At 39.9% G+C, this 23,607-nt stretch overlaps 1 protein-coding gene across 2 annotated transcripts; it reads left to right on the forward strand.

Annotated features, from left to right (window-relative positions):
* Nucleotides 1-4,204: 4,204 nt before the first annotated feature.
* PGM2 (phosphoglucomutase 2) lies at nt 4,205-23,218 on the forward strand. Of its 2 annotated transcripts, none has more exons than XM_065060727.1 (14): nt 4,205-4,411; nt 8,076-8,243; nt 9,099-9,205; nt 9,529-9,613; nt 10,856-10,939; nt 12,267-12,460; nt 13,606-13,795; nt 14,494-14,591; nt 17,095-17,275; nt 17,391-17,484; nt 18,334-18,463; nt 21,034-21,223; nt 21,867-22,000; nt 22,804-23,218. In XM_065060727.1, the coding sequence occupies exons 1-14, from the start codon at nt 4,340-4,342 to the stop codon at nt 22,904-22,906; spliced, it is 1,830 nt and encodes a 609-aa protein (XP_064916799.1). In that variant the 5' UTR covers nt 4,205-4,339; the 3' UTR covers nt 22,907-23,218. The 2 variants fall into 2 exon arrangements, with proteins under 2 accessions (XP_064916799.1, XP_064916800.1); XM_065060728.1 differs by lacking the exon at nt 4,205-4,411 and adding an exon at nt 5,176-5,263.
* Nucleotides 23,219-23,607: the final 389 nt, after the last annotated feature.

Below are 23,607 nucleotides of genomic sequence, written 5' to 3' on the forward strand. Positions count from 1 at the left end.
ACAGGGGGATTGGACTAGATGATCTTTTGAGGTCCCTTCCAATCCCAAACATACTGTGATACTGTGCTGTGACAACCAAAGAATATAACAGATATATTAGATAAGCCTCTTTAATCAGCCAGAAAAATAGCATCAAATAGATAATTCATCAAAATTCTGTGTTTATTGACAATTACAGAAATCACATTCTATTTTGACTGGGGAACGTTCTTTTTTGTGACATTAGACTGAGCTGAAATTTAAACTTCTTTCAGGATTTCTCCTTTGTTGTAATTATTTTGCTCTTATTATTGCTGTAGCAATAATAATATTATTGCTGTAGCAATAATATCTGCTGCAGCAGCAGCAGACCTGTATGCCTAAAAATTCTCCAAAGGATAGCAAACTGATTCCTAGTCTTCTGGTTGACAAATAAGACTGTTTCTACAGTCCAGTTTGCTAAAAGAGAAAACACTGTACCCGACACAGCAGTTGCTCTGTGAAATATAATTTGGACAGTATGACACGATCCAAAGATGTCTTGTGTTGTGCCTGACTTGGAGCCATGAATGAATTTGGAGCTTTACAGCAATTTTGTTGCTTTCATTTTGTTTTGTTTTTCTAAGACCAGCCCTGTTCACAGACTGCCGTGCTTTGAAAAGAAATGATACGTTATTTAACCACCACACACACAGATCGGTTCTCTCAAAGTTGGACCAAGTCCCTAAAACAAACAAACAAACAAACAAACAAAACCTTCATAAAATCAAAAACTTGCCAGAAAATATTGATGAGTGCCTTTGTGATCATTTTACTCATTTCTCTTCTTACCTGCAAGTTAAATAAAGCAGCTTACTGCATTGGTTACTTTTATGGCTAAAAAAATAACACAGTTAATAAGCAAATGTCATTTAGTTCATGCATGTTGTGAAAAGCCTGTGCAGCTGCAGCCGTACTGAGCCAAAGTTATACCGTTCATTGGTCATCTGAAGCTTTTTGCTGCAGGAAGAGTAGGTGACAAGGGACGCTGTAAGTACCCCATGAAGTACCCCGCTCTGAAATTCCAGCATTAATTTGAATTTAGCAATGGTTCCACATGTTTTGAAGAAGATTCAAGTAAAATTAGATGGAGTATTTGAAGTTTCCAGAAAGAGTATTAAGTCAGCAACTATATTTGTTTTATTGGTTGTGGGGGTTTTTTATTTATTGTTTTGTTAACTTAATTTTGGTAACAGCTGGAGAAAAGAAAGAAAAAAGACTCCATCCTGTATGACTCAGTTTCATCTGTTTTTTTGATCTGTGGTCAAATAAATATAACTTTTCTTCAACCCTTTAATGGGCTTGTCCTGAAATACTCTTAGTTTTCTAATCCTTTATTGGAAATTTTCTTTCCGGCAGAGTCACTAGGAAGGATCTAATTAGATTATCTGGTATTTTGAAAACATTTACGTTGTATTGTTTGCATGAAAATTATGTTAACCACAGGAGCAACTGCAGGCAGCGGTTGGCTGTTCTTCCTTTTTCAGCCTCTTTTAGTCTCACTAGATCATGGAGTTCTTAGGACTGTGGCACTTGGCAAGCTGTGCTTCTAGCCACTCTGTTCAGAGCAGTCCCAGAGGAATTCAGTAAGGACTTCCAACAGGTTTTCAGTGACACAGCTGAGCCTACACTGTGATGGATCCCCATGACCATTTTTCTCCACCTTGAACAAAATCTGCTTGATTTATAGCCAACCTGAGGCACTCGGAAGAAAGAGGAGATGCTCCATGGACTTGCTCCTGTCTGCCACAGCTGAGGCAATGGTGATACTTCATCAGGCTGCTTTGCAAAATCAGCATCTTAGAGGATATGTTGTTCTTCACGTATGCAGATGCTGTTTTTTTTCTGCGGTTACTTCTCTCATGCCTTTGAGAAGCATGGCAGAAGCTCAGTGACAGTTCCACAAGGACAACTGCTTCCTCGTTTGCCTCATCCTTTAAACATGGGACAAAAGGGATGCTCAGATTGTTCCCACTGGAACACTGTTGGAAAGTGCCTAGGTAGTGCCTATATCCCTTGCAGGAGTTCACATTCAGGACTTGGCAACGCTGGCAAGTGACTCTGCTGGCTCCAGGGTGTCTGCTGTTCCTGTGTGTCACCTTCACAGCGAGCTCACGTTGCTCAGCAGCCTCTGCACACCTGCTGTACCTACTCTGTGCAGATCATACTGGGGATTTTCCCCCTACCTCACCTGCACTGCAGAGCTGAGCAGGGACATCCCGATCACTCCTTACAGCTCTCTCTGCAGTTATGGAGTACCTGGTCTAGCTCAGCTTCAGAGGTTGACGAAACAAAGTGAAAAGCTCCTGAACAGTGAGCGCCTTGTTCCTGAAGCTCCAGAGCAATCAGACTGCTGTTTCCCTTGGCACCTTGGGCAGCTGATGCCAGATATCTTGTTATGCAAGAAAGAGAGTTTGGTGTTCTCTGGGGTATACTTCTGCCCCAAAAGTTGGAAGAAATCTGATCGAAGGGGATTATCATGGCATCTTCAGGGGATCCTAGCCAAAACCCGAGCTAAGTTAGAGGAACTGTTTAGACAGAGCAACAGCTTGGCAACTTAGGCTTCTCTCAAAGACACTATGCTATAAGCATCAATGCAGTATTAACTGTTCTTTAAATCTGGCAGAAGGAACACAATCAATATTCCTGAGTGAAATTCAGTTAGTTGATTTTTTCCTCTCAGTTTTGCAGCTGAGGGCAGATCTGTGTCCAGCCAGAGAGATGCAGCGGCCAGAGGAGCTGCTGCTGAAGGATCATTACCAAAGCACTAGAACAGAGAAGACAGATAATTCCAAAAGCATCCAAATAACATATTTTTTGCCCAATTTTCTTACTTTTCGGTTCCCCTGATCTTCCATCTCAGGGTTTTTCCCACAAGGGTGGAACTGTTAATTTTACTGATCAGCAGTGCAGGATATTCATTAGTATCTTTGCAAGTGATTTATAGCATTTCTCTTGTTCACATGCATTCTAGTATTATACTAATGAACTCTAAAAGGTTTCCAAATATCTGTACAAGTCATTGTTCCTCTGAAAATTTATCCAATTAGAACTCATTATTCTAATCAGTCATACATGCACATACATTAATATGTGGTATAGTCTATAAATGATAACACGTAGAAATATTTCAGCTGATAACAATGAGCAGCTCCAACTTGAAAGGGTGTAATATACAGAAAATTTATCCGCAAATAAACAAAAAACATTCTTCAACATGAATAACATCCACAATACTGAACAAGCTCTTTCCAGGGCTGGGATTTTTGGCCCCCAGCAGTCGGAATGGAGTTGGCCAACCTGTCCCAGCGCCGGACAGGGGTCCCGCAGGGTGGCCAGGCTCAGCTCTCTGGAGGGGCTGGGCTGCCAGCCCAGGCTGCTGCGCGCTCGCTCCATCAGCAGCAGCGAACGCTGCCACTGCGAGTTCCACGAAGAACCTTCTGCGGCTGGCTGGCGGGCAATTAAAAGAAAAAGAGAAGTCACAATAAGTTCTGAAGCTTGAGACTGAATGATAAAATAAACAGTTATAGGTCTGTTCACTGAAATATTCCCCTTTGCGTGCTGCTGGGCCTGCACAGAATTCCAGCTTGTTCTGCGGTGGACAGGACAGAGCAAAAGAGGAAAACTGGAAATATAATCTCTTCAGGCTGTTGCCGTCTTTGCTTCTTGGTGAATGCAATTTGTTAATATTTTTATTATGGGAAGGATTGGCTACACTATTAAGATATCAAAACTCAGACACGGATAAAAGCTTTTTGGGGGCCTTTGGCCTTTTCATGCTGTCACATTACAGACAGTAAAAGGTAAGTAAAGATACTGCCTACACATCTAATGGTTTAAGAAGGTGACTTCATGTCTGTATGTTGCTTATGGATTAGGGTTCCTCAGAGGTCATCCCTCATTTGTACTGACTTTAAAAATAAATCTAAGCAGCATTCCTCCGGGCTCGCCCCGCTCGGTGTGTGTCCGCATTCGCCCGGGGGGCCTGCCGGGAGCCCGGCGTTGCCGCCGTGGGAGCAGCCGCTCGCCGCGCCCCGGGCTCGGGAGGGAGGGCACTGAGCTCCCCGCTGAAACGCAGAGCCCCAGCTCATCTGATAGAACCATTAAAAACCCCACTGTCCCCGAGACAACCGGCCACGCTTCCCGGCCGCGGCGCGGGCGGGCGGGCGGGGCGGAGGTGGGTCGGCCCCGGCCCTGGCCCTGACCCGGCCGGGGCCGTTGCGGGGCAGGCGGGCGGGGCGGCGGTTGCGCGTCCCGGCGGTTGCGCGTCCCGGCGCGGCCCCGCTCCGGAAGAGGGAAGAAGCGGGGCGGTGGCAGCGGGATGGCAGCACGGAGCTCCGCCGGGGACGCCGCGCTCCGCCGTGCGGCCGAACAGTGGCTGCTCTGGGATAAGGTGAGGGACGGCAGGACCGCCGGGGCCCTTCCCGGAGGGACTGCGGACGCGGGGCGGAACGGGGCTCCGGGCCACGCAGGGACTTGGTGGGTGAGGCGGTGGAGGCGCGAGCTTGTGAAGTGTCAAGAGGGCGTGGGGCGAGACTTGACTTCCAAATCGCGTCAGTCCTTGGCGCGGTAAAGGCACTTGGTGGGTCCTTCCCGCTGCTGTCCCTCCATCCCGCCGCCCTGAGGCGCCGCTGGGCCTGCGGCGCCCGCTGCCCCCGCACCTGCCGCCGCAGCCCCCCTGCAAGGTAGAAACCCGCCTGGCTGGTCGCTGTGGGCACTGCAGCTGGCTCTCAGCTGTACCGAATTGCTGTTTTAAAACGGCCGGTGTTGTTCCTACCCACTTCTGGTGTGGGGGCAGTTGACTTAAATTATTAAAGGCAAAAATACATTGCTGTGTTAAAAACCTCCAGGTACCAGCTCTGTTTTTATTAACGATAATGCAGTGACAAACCAGCTCCTCTTTCAGAAATGCTAGTGTATCACATCAAATGACAATAAGCTTTTGTGTGTCTCTGTTCTTTTTTCCCAGTTTAATTGATCTTGAGAAAACAGTCTGGTTTTAAAAGGCCTCTTATCTCCATAACTTCCTTGGCTGAAGTTAGTTATATGCCTGTCATCTGTGTAATCATTTCATTTTCAACTGGTTATTCTGATTATTTTGTGAAACCCTCTGGAAGTCTAAGGCAGCATCTCTTATAGTATCTTTGCTTTTGAAAGGTTGGCTCTTTGTTAACAACTGTGCCTTTGACTCAGTCAGAATTGACCGGTGTGCAGGACCCATTGCTGATTGCTCAAAAAGGATGAGGTATTTTCATTTCTCGGGGAAATCTTGCATGTTTGTATTAGGTAACAGAATAATCCAATATAACCCTTGTCCATTTGTTCTGATGATATTAAAAAGAAAAGGTTCCTTTTTGACGTGTAGAGATAGGTTAATATTTACTGATGATAAGCTGCACATTTCTTACAAAATAATAGTTTACAAGAGGAAAATAAAACCTGTTTAGTCAGTAGCTGTCCCTGTACTCTGAAACCTCATGGCGACTCTTGCACTGATTAAACCTCTTTGGGGCCTTCCCGTAGCCCAGGTTAAAGTAAATAACTTAAGCGTTACCAGGTGATGTTTAAGGAAAATTGCGCTACTGGAAATTAAACTCCATGTTAAATCACCTGTCACTGTATTCACAGAAATCACTATTCTCGTACTCTCATCCAGTTTTATTTGAGAGTAGAAAAGGTATAACCTGAGACAACCAACAATGAAGACAAAAAAAGGCACTTCATTTTTCAGATAAAATTAGGTCCTTCTTTAGTAGAGATGCTGTGAGGATTTGGCCTTGACCTTTTCTTCTGCTTAAAAAAAGTTTAGTATTTTTCCCTTAGCTGCACACGGTGGCATCATAGCATTCCTAAAATTGAAAAAAAATAGCAATAGTTGTCCGTACAGTTAAAAAAAAAGGCAGATTATTAAGAGACTCTAGCCATAAACAAACATAACAGTAATTGTGGAAAAATCCTGCTATATTAAACAGACTTCGGCCTGGCTTTTAGCATAACTTTTTAGGGGGATGGCAGGCGGGGACAACGCTAACAACTAAATCACGCAATCAAGTTTTCTCTAGCAAACGATGGACAGCAACGCTGAGACTCAGGCAGGCACCTGCGTAAGTACGATCACTTAACCAGACCTGAAAAACCGGAGGATCCCTGTAGTTACACAGTAGCTACGAAAGCTGGGAAATACCTCTAACAATGATAACAAATAAAAATCTCCTTGGTTGTGAGAGCCGCAGTATGATCCTAGTGCCAGGCTGCCCTCCTGTATTGGCAGTACAGGTTCTAGTCTGTCCAACACTGACACAAACATGTGCAGCATCTGCCTGAGATGGTAAGAGACAATTCCTGTGCACAAAGCTCATGCAGGGGGAAAAAAAGGTGACGGGGCACTGTGCAAAGCCTAGTGCAGAACATGGCATTCGGGCTTTACCTGCAGGACAGAGGGCTGGTACTGCAGCAAAGAGTTCTGCTTTTGAACAGCCTGAACTCAGAATAGCTATGCTGACCTATATTACTCTATAATAAGATAGAGTTATATTTATTTTTGGAATTATAGAATATAATTACAATAATACAGAATTATGTTGAGCATCCTGCAAGGAAGTGTCAGTTACAACATTATTTGGTAAACTGGTAATTATTAAACTGGACATCAGTAATTCTGGGGTACTAATTACTTATTGCACTCAGGAAACCTGACTGTTTTTTTTCTTATTTAGGTTATTCTGCATTATATAGTTTCCTCATTAGCACCCAGGGCTCCTTAGCTTTTTGAATATTTATGTAAACTATGGTGTTTGTGCTGCAGCAGCAAATACACGGGTCAGCAATTAGGGCATCCATATCTGGGTTTCTTGTGTATGCAGGCTCACTCTTGTGCCTGCTACTGTGCATGTTCTGCAGCATTTTCTGGAAATATATATATTTTTTTGCCTAGGATGATATGCCTTCCCCTGCTGTAAGCATACCTAGGTCAACCCAGAAATAGTAAAGTCTTTGACTTTTATGAGGTCATTTGCTTGAGTAGAAATGAAAACTTGTGTCTGTTTGGAAATTATGATCTTTGTACTCTAGCGTGAAGTGTGTGTAATGATGCGGTGAGTAAGTGGCGGAGGATGCTGCCTCTCCACATAACCCTGTCGCCTGGCAGCTGGAGTGTGCAGCTGTCCTGGGGGTCAGCACCGCTCCAGAAATCAAATACTAAACTGCACAGATCCCGTGTTGTTAAGATTGAGATGTTGGGGCATACAGGACTTTACTGTTTGGAAACTTTACTGTTTTCTAAACTTTACAGATTTGGAAACAAAGAGAGTTCATAACAATGAAAGGCTGATACAAACAATATCCCAAGAAAAGCAGTGAGACTTGGAAACTCCTCGCTGTTCACAAGCAGTCTGACACGGCCTTTCCGTCGCCACGCTGCACAGTCATGTCGTTTAATAATTCAGCTGTAGTTGCTAAGCTTTCATCCTGAGTGTTGTGCTTATTTTCACAAACATTACCTGCAAATACATTGCGAATTGTCGTCTTCTGACCAGACTGCTTAGTTTTGCTGCTGCCTGTGGTGTTAGCTAGTCTTGGGACAAGGTTATGATTTTAAATTTTTTTTAACTCTGCTTATAGTGCTATGGAAGTAACAAATATTTCTTAATCATCAGCTTAGCTTACTCTCTTATATCTTTAGCTTAGTTCTTGTGAGGACAAAATTTCTCTAAACTGTAAAGGTGCTTTTATTGTTTGTTTTTGTTTTTAAAAGCAGAAATACTAAAATAGACAACTTGGAAATCTTTCCACTTTCCAAACTGTGATATATACAGCGCTGTCAAGGAAGCATGTCCGCTTACAGAGATAAATCTAAAATAAGTAATACTTGAGATTGTACTGGCTTAAAATTAGGAAAATGAAGCAGGAGTTCTGGTGTTCTTAAGTGGTGTGTGATGTTTTGATGCTGAAATAAGCCAGTACAGAGAGTGGGAAAGTCAGTTCTGTTAAGAAGCTTGAAGGTATTCAAAACAAACACACAAAACCTTTTCTAGAATATCTGAACTTTGTATCTACAGAATCCAAAAACTTCTGCAATAGTGAAGCAACTGGTTGCTGAAGGAAATGCCGCAGAACTGCAGAAGTACTTTGGCTCACGGATGGAGTTTGGCACAGCGGGGCTCCGCGCGGCCATGGGCGCAGGGATTTCCCACATGAATGACTTGACCATTATCCAGACAACCCAGGTACCATGTTCAGCACTTTATCTCACTTAACTGGTTGTGTATGGGAACGGAAGAGCCTCATTTATGACAAGCAAACAGGTAGTCTATGGAAATAAAAGGTTTTTACTGTTCCTCCAGTTTTCAAAAATCATTTAAATGGTAATTATTAGCTGAGTGCTGATCTCCGAAAACAAGTGGAAAGAAGGTATTAAGCCATTAAAATAGGTTCTTTTTCATATTTGATTTACAACTGAATTTATACACAGCTACAGTTAAACTCAAGTGGATCACTTAGTCCTGATGTAACAACTACAAAAAAAACCCAAAGGTAGCCAGCATTTGGTTAAGCTTCGTGTATGCTGGACGTAGATTTATGTAAATGCAGTGAAGCTATGTATGTGCGTACTGGTCTTAAAGATCTGCTTGGGGTGAGCTTAAAACCCCCAGGACCTTAAATTACTGGAGCTTGGAGTGGTGGCATATCATGTCCTAAACAGAAGTCATTATTAAGGGTGAGACTCAATTAAAAAAATGAAGTATTGGCCAGTTGTTGTCTTCCTCATCTGAGACCTAACACAGCTGAATCACTTCTCCATCTGCAATTCAGACTAATCATGTTAACTGTTTCTTTCTGAAGTTGTTTCTGATTTTGGGGAAAGTATTTAAATGCTGTCCAGCTTCACTATGTTGATTTGAAGGTTTCTGATACTTCTTGGTGTTTATCGGTCCCGGACAAACTGAATCCCAATTCCAGTTCAGTGAGATGGTATGTGTGTTCACCTTTGTAAGATGTCAACATCTTAGCAATCATCTTAATGCAGTGATAAATTAAATACTAAAATTGGATTAATGAAGTTGATTAGTTGTTGTCTTCAGGGATTTTGCAGGTACCTTGAGAAGAATTTCAGTGACCTGAAAAAGAGAGGAGTCGTGATTGGGTTCGATGCTCGTGCCCATCTTTCAAGTGGAGGTAGTAGCAAAAGGTACTTCTTAGGTTTTAATTATTTTGTAGCTGTCTTGTGTGATCCATTATGGCTTTATATCTGCTTCAAAAGTATTTTATCTTTCTGTAGAGTGAATTAAGGTGAGGGATTTATAGTATTTTTATATTTTGTTAATGACAAAGTAGTCCTTGGAGTTATGAATGCCTTTAAATTGGATCTGTATGATAATTTGGGTTTTATTTATGTTTGTGTGGTTTCGTTTGTTTTAATTGGAGTGAGGAGGGGAAAAAAAGCTGTGAATACTAGTATCTTAGTTGTGAGAAAAGTAATACATTTCCTTGGCATCTTTTCTTGTTATTTAGGTTTGCAAGACTTGCTGCTAATACCTTCATCAGTCAGGGAATTCCAGTTTATCTGTTCTCTGATATAACACCAACTCCTTTTGTGGTAGGTTTCTCTATTATATCCTTTTATAGACACACAAATTCTGTCAGATATAAGAAATATAATACATGAAGGAAAATTAGACAAACCACTTTTAAGATTTTAATCTCTACCTGCAGTTAGTCTTGTGCTTATTTAGCTGTATTTAGTGTAGAACATCCACAGCAAGAGAAGGAAGAAGCTGAGCAGAGTATCAGTGATGGTGGGGTGTGTTTCTGCTTTCAGGCAGATTTCTTGTGGATGGCATCTCATTGTTTCTAGATTGCCATGGGGTCTGAAGTCTGAAACATGCACACACATTTAGGTTTGTGATTGTTGGTTGGGTGTCTTTTTCTTTTTTTCTTTCTTTTCAGGGTATTGAATCCAAAGTAGCCTTTTTAAATAGTAGGTTGTTGGAGTACAGCGATGTTACACCAGGAGGGCTGTTGAACGTGTCAGCATTTTCACCATCAGATCACTAGGTGTCAGTGCTCTAGAGCAATAAAGAAAATCCCTACCTTTGCACTAAAAGCAACAGTTTCTCCCAGTGCCGGTTACTCCAGTGAGTGCTGGAAACAGAACATAACGGGATGAAGATGTTGCATGTAGCATTTTGTACTGATACACATTTTGGTAGATTTAGAGTCAAATTGTTCATAGTGCAGCCTAAAGCAGTCTTGCTGGAACAGCGGTTAATCGCATTTGCTATTAAATAAAGAGCCGGGAGTAAACTTGAACTGGACCTGTGGTCACAAATAATGCTTTATTTTTAATTCACTCCATCTGTTTTGGACTAATTTGTAAGAGCTCTCTCCAAAACAATTCTCTTCTGAACCACGGTGGAGTGGTTGCTCCATGGGCTGCTCTCCAAAGCCAGTAGGGATGAGGCTGCTCCAGCGGTAATTCGCTACTCCATGCAGACTTCTGTCATTACCCCAACAAACTTTGCACCCTTCGTGGCCTCGGTATCTCATGTCATTCTACAGCAGGCAACATGTGCATTCGGTTTCCTTCTATAAAAATACTATAGAGGTGCACAAAGCATCTGAAGCAATGCTAAGAATCTATAAATGGGAAAAGTCGCAAGAAAAAACAAGGGGGTCAAGTGGAGCAAGTACTATTTAGAATCTGCTTTAGACCCAGTCTGAAGGAATCACATCCTGGCTTTTGTTCCATTCAAAAGTATGGAAGTATTGCATATGCATCAGAATAAATAACACATAGAATTATGCACATTCCACTTCAGCTAACTTTCTCTTGTTACAGCCATACACAGTCACACACCTGAAGCTTTGTGCTGGAATTATGGTTACAGCTTCCCATAATCCGAAACAAGATAACGGTTACAAGGTATGCCTATATGGCCTATTTTCTGGCTTTTTTCAAACATTTCTGTCCGTGTAGGGACACTAGTGCTATTGTGTATAGTTCCTCTCATGTTATAGACCGAGTTAATTGATAGTTTGATCTCTTTTAGATGTGTGTATTTAAAGCTAGTAGCATGTTATACTAATAGCATAATTAAAATCTTATCTCTAAAAAGTGGGAAGATAAGCAATACCATTGCATACTTTGGAATATGTGAAACCTAATGAGTTCCTTGCACAAAACATTTTGAATAAATTCCATTAATTTATTGTAGTATATTTTATTTCTGCTAAGTGACATGGTAATTAGTGTGAATTTTTCTATGACAGAAATCTGCTTTCCACTGCAAAAAACATGGCTGAGCTGCCTGTCTGCCAGTCATCCCATAGCTGGACTAGTCATATACAGACTGTTGCCAAAATACAAAAATGGAAGTGGGGAGATCTTTTTTGTCTTCTTTATAGAAAAACAAGGCATTAGCAGGGATGATTTGTTGCTGTCCCACTGCAGTACCTCATGTCTGTTTAAAATTGCTTTTTTTAAACATTTCACGTATTGATTTCAATAGCTTGTTTGGATGTTTTATCAATTATTTTTTTGAATGGACTTTTTTTGGTGTTTTGTTATTTGGGCTACATGTGTATTAATACATGGCCAAGATGCTGTTAGGTATCTTTCCTTACACTTGTGGTCTGTAAACCGTCAGTAAGAGGAAGTGTGCAAACAACTGTATGTGAAACATAACGAGTAGAGCTCTTTCTGGCTGTGTAACAATCAACAAAAAGGACAAGACTACAAGTAATGAACATCTTGCAACTTAGTTGAATTTGTGCTTGCTGTTGTGGCAACACTGCTGCTGGAGGCAGCTACAAAGTTTTTGTGCCGTTCTCTTTACTTTTTTGTGGTAAATGTGTTTCACTTTTGCACACTTTTTTTCGTCTTAAGAATTCTTCTATATGCAAGGATAATATATAAAAATCTGGAAGACAATATATGCATGGGCAAGTTATCAATCCCAAGGCTGGCAGACAGGCTGATACTTGAATCTTCTCAGTAAATGAGCTGGGTGTTGTTTTGTGTTTCATTCTGAATTTTGATATCTTCTGATAAAAATCAAACTAGGTTTTTAGAGAATAAAAATGGGCTGTGAGAGGAAACACTGAGAACATGAACAGGGGAATACTCTGGGTATACTTAAGCCTAATTTGCTCTAATACTCTAAAAATGTAATGCACCTTAGCCAACAAAAAAAATAAGGAAGCTATCCTGCAATATTAATGACTAAATACTCACCCTATTTATTATTTAGGTTTACTGGGAAAATGGTGCTCAGATCATTTCCCCGCATGACAAAGGAATTTCTCAGGCTATTGAGGAGAACCAAGAGCCGTGGCCTCAGGCTTGGGATGACAAGCTGATTGACAGCAGCCTGCTACTTCATGATCCTTATGCCACAATCAATAAGGAGTATTTCAAAGACATACAGAAACAGTGCTTTCACAGGTAACTGGTGTTAACTTTGTTCAGAATATGTGATTTTTCCATATAGCACATCAGTAGGGCAGATTATGTTGATGGAAGTCAGAGTGGCCGTAATCCAGTTCTGTCTGTGCCTTCTTGACGTCCTTGGTGGCAGCACTGCCAGCTGTGTGCTGAGGTAGTAAGCCGGTTGATAAAGCTGCTCTGGCAGGAGTCTAACCCAGCAAAGTGAGCGATTAGTTTCTGATTATGTCATCTCCCTGCATTCGCATGACCACGCGTCAGCCAAAAACCATAGCAAGACTGGGACCATCTTGTGCAGCTGGGGGTGAGCTGACACCAGGCAGCCTTCAAATGAGCTTCTAGGAGAGAAGGTGAACCAGGCTGCTAAGCCAGTTCTAGGAGAGGGATGTCTTGCTCTGTCATCCCAGCCTGGCGTGGGCTCCTGGTGGGCTTGGGTGAGTTGCGTGAGCCTGTTTCCTGTCACTTGCTCAGTAAAAACTTCACTCAACAAAATCAAGTGGATATTTCTGTTTGTGATTAACGAGAAGAATTGGTTTATGAATTAGATGAACAGCAACCTGTTAGATCTGCTTATTTACATCAAAATTTTAACCACCAGTAACCACGTTCTTACTCTTGCTAAAAACTAAGTCAGAATTACAAGAAGGTTGGGGCTATGTGGCTAATTATGCCATTTTTCAGAAGAGGAGTTAAATGTCTCCTTAGGAGTTTGCATACCTTTGGGTTTGTTTTACACTTTTCTGTAAATGTACTTCATGAAAATGAGTGTGCTGAAATGAGGCGTGCTGCTGTCGGTTCACTGTGTTCACAGCTTGTGGAGCTGGTTTAAACGCCAGAGTTGGGGATGAAGAGTCTTGTTAGTCAGTTGGGTTTGTTTTCCGCTCGCCTCCCTTGGGGTGCAATGTATACTATCTTTCTTATTCCAGTGATTTGCACATACTGGGACATTAGATATCAAGAGCGACTCATATTGCTGAAAAATGAGGCTAAAGCCAATATTCAAGCTATTACCTTTAAAATTTGACCTACTTTAATTTATAGTTTTAACAGTGATATAGAATACTGAGTCATGTCTGTTTTCGAACATAGTTTTATGCAGAATATTCTTCCATATCCAAGTTCACTGTTAATCTGTTTTATTTCAGGAATATAAACAAGGAAACAAACTTGAAATTTGTTCATACTTCTGTGCATGGTGTAGGTCATAAGTTTGTGCAGTTGGCCTTCAAGGCATTTGACCTGAGCCCTCCTTTTGCTGTTCCGGAGCAGAAGGATCCTGATCCAGAGTTTCCCACAGTGAAGTATCCAAATCCTGAAGAGGGCAAAGGTGTTCTGGTAAATAGATTTTTATTTTATTTTATTTTGAATAGTTGCAATATCTTTCAGACAGTGTTTCTTTTCCACCTCTAGTCGTGGAGATAAATATTGCTTGAGGGTCTATTTTGATTCTGTTTTCATAGCCTTACATTTAGTGAAGAATCAGCTGCTATCCTTTCATTGAAATTTATAATTCTTTTTGAAGCAGTTGGGTTATAATTAGTTATAACTTTAAAGTGCTTTGTTCTGTGCTCTAACAGAATGGGCAGCATCTGCACATAGAACAAAGTGATACAGTTCCTTTTAAAAATAAAATAATAAATATCTTCACACCTGGTTTTGGAAATTTTCTACAATTTAAATCTGAAATACAAGGATTAAATTGTTCTGATACAACACTGGCTGGGGACAGGGGAAGTCCTGACAGGTGTTTAGAATTTCTGCTACAAGTATTTCTTCTACACTTTGTTGTCGAAGGATCCTGTTGAATCCAAGTAGTGTTTGACTCAGGCTGCAGAAGTGGAATAATGTAGGCGAAGCTAAATATCCTGACCATGCTCTACTGCTGCTGGGCTCGACCTTTATTTTTTGAAGAGACACATCATGATTTTGGGTTTTTGAGATTAAATAAATGGGGAAAATAATTTTAAAACTATACAGAAAGTGAGAACACAATTTGGGATTATTAACACTCACCTCACTTACCACTTTTCCAGACATTGTCTTTTGCCTTGGCTGAAAAAGATGGGGCAAAAATCATTTTAGCAAATGACCCTGATGCTGATCGACTTGCGGTGGCAGAGAAACAAGAGAGGTATGGTAATAAAGAAATGCAAACAATTTACATTTTTACTAGCCTTTAGGCTAGGCTCGTTTGGGGGATTTTTGCTACCTGTGTTGCAGAGGAAGATAGGCTAGTCACAGTAGTCGGTTTTGGACTGAAAACACATAGAAATGCGAGAGGACTGCATGAAGCGGGCCACAGTGGGGGCAGTAAATGAACATAATTAACATTAGACACTGTGTAGAAGCCTGAATAAATACTTAAACTTGCTGCACTTGAGGCATGCACAGAAGCGTATGAATTGCTGTGTTTGTGCTACACCTTTTGAAAGGTGGGATTTCAGTTAGAAATTTTTCACAGAACACTTATAAATATTTTTATGTTTATTAAAGAATAACTTGAATATTCAAGAGAACCTTTAGAGTTCCCTGATAATCTCAGGGAACATCCCTGGTCTTTAATATGAGTTCCTTCTTTTTCAAGTACTGTTAGACCAGACATTTTACTTATCATTAGATAATTTGAGCCTCTCTTGCTCAGTTCCCAATTTCTATGCATAATGTTACACACCTGCATTTCACCTTAAGCTTTTTTGTGGTTCTTCTCAGTATAGTCATTTGTACTCCCTCCTTTAAGGACCAGCTAGCTATACATGCATTATTTATCTATGTACATCCTGTCAAGGAATGGAATTATCAAAGGTAAACTTGCTTAAACAGGGGCTCCTCATAAATTTTTCATATGTGTGGAATGTGTAACCTGTAGTTCTGGCCTGATATTGCCATCCCTTTAGTTCATGCCCCCTGATATCCTGTACTTCTACAATTGTTTGCATTTCTGTTTTGTGGTCATATTTGATTTGAAAATTGAAAATAAGCTCAAGTACTACTTGGTGTCATACCTACAAATAGTGATATTTCTCTTTTACGTACCCTGATAAAGCAGAAACTAATCTAAGCAGTTAGAAACCATAAATCTTTAACAACAGTGAACTGCACCTCTCTGAGCTGAAAACCTTGAAGAACGAAAATCTGCTGCTGGGCCAAGAACAGCAAAAATGTAAATGAATTCCCTATGCATAAGAGCCAGAAGAGGGGCATAAAATCACAGCAACAGTCCTTGGTACCTGAGGGATGAGATGGGCACCTGCTAGATGTCCTCAGTGATTGTGGATGGTGCAAATATTTGAACCTGTATCAGTTACACAGATACCAAAAAGCCAGGAAAAGGAGCCAGGGCACATATCCATTTCGTTCTCCAGAGCGAATCTCTTTTGGTCTTGCAGCAGCTTCAGAGGTTCCAGTGTTTTCTTCAGGGCTCAGGGGCTTTTTTAAATTCATTAGCCTCACGGCATGAGCTAAGGAGGCTTTTCTGTCTATAGAAGAAGAACGGGTAGATTGGCACTCTCTGCTGTATCTCTGCAGTATTAGCTGGAATATCCCTATTTTATTGTTTATAGCCTGTGCCAGCCTCAGTTAGCAATTTGGCATCAAAGAAAGAGCATAAAAAGCTTCAGTTTGTGCTAGCTGTGATGGGTTAAAGCAAGAATGCAAAATTGCTGGTCTTTTTTTTAAGGTCTAAAAACTGATAGCTATCAGAGACTGGAAGAGGGGATGTTAGTTTAGTGTGTTTATCGCCACCGAGAGCATGAAGCTCTCGTTCTGCTACCTCTTCACTAATTGTTGAGCCAGTCAGTTGTCTCCTAACTTTCAGTCCTGTGTCCTCTCAGACTGTCCTCTGCCGTAGCTGTTCATACACTAATCAAATATTAATATAGGCTTCTACAGTATCTGTACTTCTTCTTTGACAGAACCTCCTGCTAGAACGTTCTCTCTCAGGGCTCTTACGCTAAGTTGTCGCTGTGCGTTGCTTTGATGCCTGTTGGCATCAATAAATGCAGGAGCTGAGTCTGCTGCTCTTTCCCAACAGGTACTGTTTCTGTAGGTCTTGATTTTTGTCAGTTTGGCAGTGTCTTTGTCCCCTTTTGTGACTGTGAATTTTTGGGCAATTTTGACTTCCATCTTTCTCTTGTTCCTTCAGTTTTTCTTGTCCTTGCAATACATCAATGTTAATATTTTTTTACCCATTTGAGATTTTTTCCAGTCTTCTCAATGACCAGTTGATGTATTTGTGATTAAATAAAAAGTATTTGTCACTAAGTCCACTAAAAATACTGATCCCTTGAGAATTGTATTTTTGTGTCTCTGTGCTTGTCTTAATCGATGATTTTTATAATGTCTGCTGAATATTTTTGTTGTACTTAAAATATGTTGGAAATATCACTTTCATCTTTGGGTAAACTCAAAAGCTGGTGAGTGTGATAGACAAGGAAAGTAACCACTTCAGAAATTTCTCGGGGAGGAATTATTTGTTTGTTCATAAGGAACACGTTACCTTGTTACTGCTGCTTGGCATTCAGATGCAGTGGTTTATTTGTTAGTATTCATGTAGGAAAGAACCAATAATTTTTTTTTTCTTCCAGTACTATCGTTTGAATTCACATCCTTCCTATGATTTTTTTGTTCCCCTCCAGTGGTGAATGGAAAGTGTTTTCTGGAAATGAGCTGGGAGCTCTTTTAGGCTGGTGGATTTTCACTTGCTGGAAAAATAACAATAGGGATACTTGTGCCATTAAAGATGTCTACATGTTATCCAGTACTGTTTCTTCCAAAATCTTGAGAGCAATTGCACTAAAGGAAGGTTTTCACTTTGAGGTAAGCAACATGTGACACATTATTCCATATTCTTTTATTTGCTTTCCTAGGCAGTGTTCTATCTCTTTGAAGCATTGCTTTTAATTGTCTTTTTTTTTTCTCCTGACTGCTGTAGGAAACACTGACAGGTTTCAAGTGGATGGGCAACCGTGCCAAACAGCTGATGGACCAGGGAAAAGCTGTTCTTTTTGCATTTGAGGAGGCTATAGGTAAGAAACACAATATTATGTTCTGGTATCTTGTAAAATAGTGAAAGTAGGACTACAGCATAAAATGGCAACGTAAAGGTGTCCTCAACACAATAGGTGTGTTTCCAGTGAGTAATTGATAATCATACATTTGTCTGATTGGTATTACTGGTTTTAATCCTTTGTATCTCTGCTTAGCGCAGAGTGTGATGATGTGAGTAGCATGGCTGTGTAGACTTGGATGCAAATTCTGCCCAAGCTGCTAAACCTCTCCCCCTCGCATTATTCTGACTTCAAGTTGAGTATGTTTACCTGGCAGTTTTAAACTAATTTTGAAGTTTTGAATGTGAACAAAATAAAGTAAAAACTTGCCCAAATTATACTTTTAAACTAGAAAGCTATGAATTTCTGAGAAGGAAGTTGAAAAGCTATAATGCTATTTCTTGAGTATCTCAGTACTTGAAAAATCAGAGAAAATGTGACTAATTTCACAGATAATTATCAGTTACCATATGCTCCCATGTAAGGGTAATCACATTTGAGACAAAGTGCTGTACTTGCATTGTTCCTGCAGTGTGGCATTTCTGTTTCATGAGAGCTCCCAAAGTACTCAGGAGCAGCTGGCACTGATATGGTACAAATATGTCTCTGTCTTGAAATTCCATTAAATAACTTGCGTATCAAAATTAACACTGATTAGAAGATTTTTTTTTTTTCCACATTTGGTTTAACTCTAAAATATCTGTACTATAGTTATGTGCATTTCTCCTTTAAAAGATGTTGGTTCAATCAACTCCTCCCCCTCCCTCCCCCATTGTATCTTATTTACTCAGAAAATGATACATATCTGATATATTTTTATTTGTTTAGGGTATATGTGCTGTCCTGCTGTTCTGGACAAAGATGGTGTCAGCGCTGCTGTTATAACTGCAGAGATGGCAAGCTTTTTGGCAACCAGGAATTTGTCGTTGTCTCAGCAGCTGAAAGCTGTCTATGATGAGTGAGTTTGGTTATAATTGTTTAATTTTCAGATTTTCTCCCTTCTACATATAGGGACTCAACAGCAACCGATAGTATATGAAGAAATAAAACCTGTGTTATTGTACTAACACTACAATTGTGTGTTAATAGTAACCTTCTAGAAAGTGCTCCTGCCCCATGGGCGTGGATACATTTATTACTTGGTTTTGTGTTGTTTTAGGGTGTTTTAAAAACAACGTTACCTTACTAATTCCCTATTAATTAATGAGATTTTTGAGGTATTTCTGTTTGGTTGTCTGAAAGGCTTCCCTCCTTTTGAGAAGTTCTGTTCTTGGGTCCTTTTACAGAAGATTGGCCTGATTTTTGGCCAGCAGTTTTGCTGGGTTGTAGAGATCATAGCGCCTTTTGCTGCTTGCGTGTGCCAGACACATAAAAATGTTGATGGCAAAATGGGTCGAAGTAGCTCTGGCATATTTATGCGACTCATAGAAGCCAGCTTGCTCCTGTCCTGGTTGCAGAGCTACTTGCAATTAAATTAATTCGAGTTGGCTCTAAAATTGGGCATTTTATTATAACATTTTGTCTTTTTTTTTGATGGATAGTGTGTGTTGGTTGTTGATTATTCCTTCTGTTCCAGAATACTGAGATTGGAGCTGATTATGCAGAAGTGCTGTGACTGGTCATAACTATTGGCTACATACAGCTGGGTATCCCTCTGAGAGCTTTTAATATGAGGCACTACTTTCCTTTTGTTCTTGTTTAATGTGTTCAAAGACCCACAGAAATCAATAGCAAAGACGGCTACTGGACTTCAAGGAGCAGGGAGTGTTCTTTGTGGGGGTTTTGAGTTGTTTGTTTTAAAGTAGGGAGCAGCACAGGCTGGCTGATACTTTCCACCTCTTCATGTGTCATAGACACTAAGAAGGAAGTGATGGAACCTGTGAAGAGTCTCATGGAAAACTCCAGTCTTGGTGCTGCTTGTTTTACCAGTCCTCAGAGCTTTCATTTGTCTGCAGCACTAGCCATGCTGGTGTCATCCACTGTTTAAGAAGGAAGCAAGTGGCAAACACTTGCTAACACACTGTATTGATAAATCCCACGATTTATTTGCTATTGTATATGGCAGAAGTTTAGCTGCATTCAAGAAACAGTAATATAGAAGAGGAATTCATGCCTAGAGCTGCAAGTATAGTGTCAGACCTGAGAATTTTCCTAATTACTAGTAGCTGGAAGTGTATATTCAAAGAACTATCCTCCTCTGGCTCACACTTTTTAAAATACTCATTTAGTAAACTTCTGCTTTAGGTTGCCATCAGAAACAGAATAAGCGAGTGGAACTTAGCTGTGCCACAGTGCTGCTGTGTACATAGCTACTGAAAAGGACTCTAAAAGTCAGAGCTTAGTTAGTGTAAAAGCAGTCTGTAGGTGCACCTCAAAGTAACATGTCAGTGCACATAGTCACTGTGGAAAAGCTACAGATACAGCGAAGGATACAAATCTTATTATTAAATAGATGCTTGATAACTAGAACTGCAGGTGGCAATTATTGTTGTTTTGGGGGTTTGTTTTGTGTGTTTGCTTTTTGTTTGCTTGTGGCTAGTATAGAGTTGCAGTTTTCTAGTCCTTACTATTTTGGTCTTTGTCAGATTTGTCTTGTGAGTTGCGGTTGAAGCAGAAGAAACTATGTATTTTGGAGGTAATAGAAGGGGATCTGTTCCCAAAGAACTAAATGCAGATGAGGAAACAACACAGTTTTAGCAGGCTCATCACTTCTTTCAAACATAGGATAGGTTTTATAAAGTCCCATGCTCAAGACTGATTCAACAACTATTGACCTTCAAGTTGTCCATTTTGGTATAAACGTGACACTATTTAAGGAACCTTTCAGGTTTCAAGCATGAACATCCTACTACTAATGAAAGATTATGCCCTTGAGATGTTCCCTGGCATCAAGGATACTCATCAAGTGTTGATCACTAGTAAGAGCTCACTTAAACAACCAGTCCAGGCTTGTATGCTTTTCAACAATATGCTGTTTTGAAAAGTCAGTGTTAGCAGGTGATTTGTCTTTGCAGATTGTGCATCGTATTACCTAGCAGCAAACAGATATGGTAAAGAGACAATGAGACAATGTTCAGAAGAGTTTGGTTCAGTAGAAACACTTCAATGGGAGAGCAGCTTCTGAAGTGTGATTGAAAAAAAACAGTCTGGAATTTGTTTTGCTCAGAAAAGGTCAGCTGGAATCCAGTTGAAGAAGCTGTTTTGATGTAGTCTGTTCTCTTCCTATGGCGGTTAGCTCTCTTCAGGGCAATATTGACGTCTTTTTTTTCCTTCTGGTTTAGCAGTAAACATTATAATTTTTAATCATTACAGGGAAAAGGTGTTTGCACAGAAGTTTCTTTAAAGTATGTAAAATATGGACAATTGAGCTGTTGAGGCCTTTTTAAAATAGTAAGGGGGTGACCTGATACTGCGGTTGGGTGACCATGAGTATAGATTCTTGCTTTATAGAAGGTTGTTTAATGTGTATGGTGTACAACTCTAAGAAGCACATCGCTTCTTCAATTCATTAATATTGTGTCTTCACAGATATGGCTTCCATATTACCAAAGCTTCATATTTCATCTGCCATGATCCTAAAGTTATTCAACAGCTTTTTGACAACCTTAGGAATTTTGATGGAAAAAACACATACCCAAAATCTTGCGGTAGATTTAAAGTTTCTGGAATAAGGGATCTAACTACTGGCTATGACAGCAGCCAGCCAGATCAAAAGGCTGTGAGTATCTTTTTGAAATTACATGTAAATCATATGAGTATGTATATTCATGTATATAAAAACTTCAGTGGAGAAACACTGAAAGATTATGTTACATCCTGAGTCTTAAAATAAGTTAGACTGGGGATTATTGTTTTGCCATGGTGGGAGGAAATGAAGGGGAGGGGTGGGGAAGGGTTGGGGTTTTTTTTGATTGATTTTTGTGGTGTTTTTTCTATCTAAGATGACAGTCTGTAAAGGGAGGTAGGAGGATATTGCTGTCTTGCTACAGCAATGTAGCATTATCTTGCTCTAAGCGTAAGTTAAACTGTCTGCTGAGATGTGGCTTAGGTTTTCCACAATCCATCTTTCTTTTCCTCCTGAGAAATGACATCACAGAACAATTTCTATTTGCAGTAAAAATGTTGACTAGGCTTGAAAGGAGCTACCTAGCAGTAACATACTGCTACCAGATTATAGGTGGAGGGTAAGGCTGTCATTTGCATAGTGTCCTCTCAAGACCACAAAGATGAAGGAAACAACAAAGCTTAATTTTAACTGATCCTTCAGTTAGATTATGTGACATCAAGTCATGAGTTTTGTCTTGAATTAATTATATATAGTCACTTGCCAAGCCTCTAAAATCTATTCTTACTATTTCTAGATACTTCCCACTAGTAAAAGTAGCCAAATGATAACGTTCACCTTTGCTAACGGAGGAGTGGCCACAATGAGAACCAGCGGGACGGAACCAAAGATCAAATACTATTCTGAACTTTGTGCACCTCCTGGAAACAGGTATTGTCACTTAGAGCAGTAAATGCTGTGTAACAGAGACTGTGTGGCTTTTTGATGTTGTTTTGCTGTGGAAGGGGCTCTTCATGATCAAATAATATTACTGCAGTCGTTATTTTAGCAAATGTATTTGCATAAAGCTTCAATTCTGCAAAATTTGTTGGTGCATTCTTGTCACTGAAATTCCTTTGAGCTTGGTTTCACATTCAGTAAAAACAATATCAAGAAAAACATTCTGCCTTAAATGATAGTAGATACATTCACTCTCTTTTTATGCACATAGTTGCTTTAAATTTAAACTATATATATATAAAACTATAAAAACTACAAAAACTAAACTATATATATATACACACGCTATATTTAAAGTGTTCTAATCTGTTTTAAACCCTTTTATGTCTAGTAATTATATCCTTGACTGATAGCCTTAGTCTTAAAGATAAGCACGTATTAACTTTAATAATGAAAATGCTTTCTCACAGATGAAAATTCACCTGAAAATACTATTACAAATATAAAAGTTGCATTTCTAATCACATACATCTAGTAACAGAAGATCTTCTGAACTCAAACTGGCTGTTCTATTTTAGATTATATTGTGGGTTTATGTTTTCCCATAATCTTAAGTGCCTTCAATAAACATCACTTGGAAGTGAATATCAGTGCATTACCATGAGAAAGCAAGTGTATATACTTTTAGCATTAATAGAAAATGTTTGCCTAAAACAATGCAACAGACTTAACAATTGCTTTTTAGCTTCTCCACTGTGACAGTTTTCTGTATTTGTGTGGATTTTGTTTCTCAGTGATGTTGAGCGGCTGAAGAAGGAACTAGATGAATTGGTCAACGCTCTTGAAAAACACTTCTTTCAACCAGAAAAAAACAATCTTCAACGAAAGACTGAGTAAAGTAGCAAAATTATTACCTTAATTGTCTTTTTTGCAGCATTAGAAGTTCATTATTTAAGAAGTAAAGATTTTTAGGACCAAACAGCTGAAAGCTCAGACTAAAAAGACTTCTGCCTTTATTAAGAGTTACTCTGGGTACTCTTGGATCTAGTGTCTTATTTTGGAAGGAAAATATCTCTGCCCTTAAAGGACCAAAAAAACCCAATCAGTTGAACTGAAAGCTTTATGAACTAAATGTTGACTGCAAATGTATTTCAATCAAAACTTGTTTTAATTAAATATTATAAGTGATATCCTGATTTCTGAAATGCAGCCTGGTTTGTGTGGACTTTTATTTCTTTTCTGTGTGAGTGATAGTACGACGCAACTTTATCTAGGTTTAGATTAGCAAAGCAAGTTCTTTGGTTAACAGAAAATATTGAAAGCCTGTAGTGACACATTGGCAAACTTGGGGCAAATGTTTCAGAAACAGTCATCTTTCTTGGGGATTTTGGCTCAAATAAACAAGAAAGTCACAACTAATTTGCTGGAGAGCTATCTGCTCTGGGACTGTACAGCATATTTAAGGTTAGAGGTACTAAGTGTACTAAACTGGCTTTTAGTACCATGAGTTTATTAAGATAATATATCTGTACACAGCACCCTTCTGTTGCCTCATTGAGCTATACATAATTAGTTCAATGCATACCCAGATCTCAGAG

The sequence above is a fragment of the Columba livia genome, chromosome 4, assembly GCF_036013475.1.
Source record: "Columba livia isolate bColLiv1 breed racing homer chromosome 4, bColLiv1.pat.W.v2, whole genome shotgun sequence".
NCBI classification, from domain to species: Eukaryota; Metazoa; Chordata; class Aves; order Columbiformes; family Columbidae; genus Columba; species Columba livia.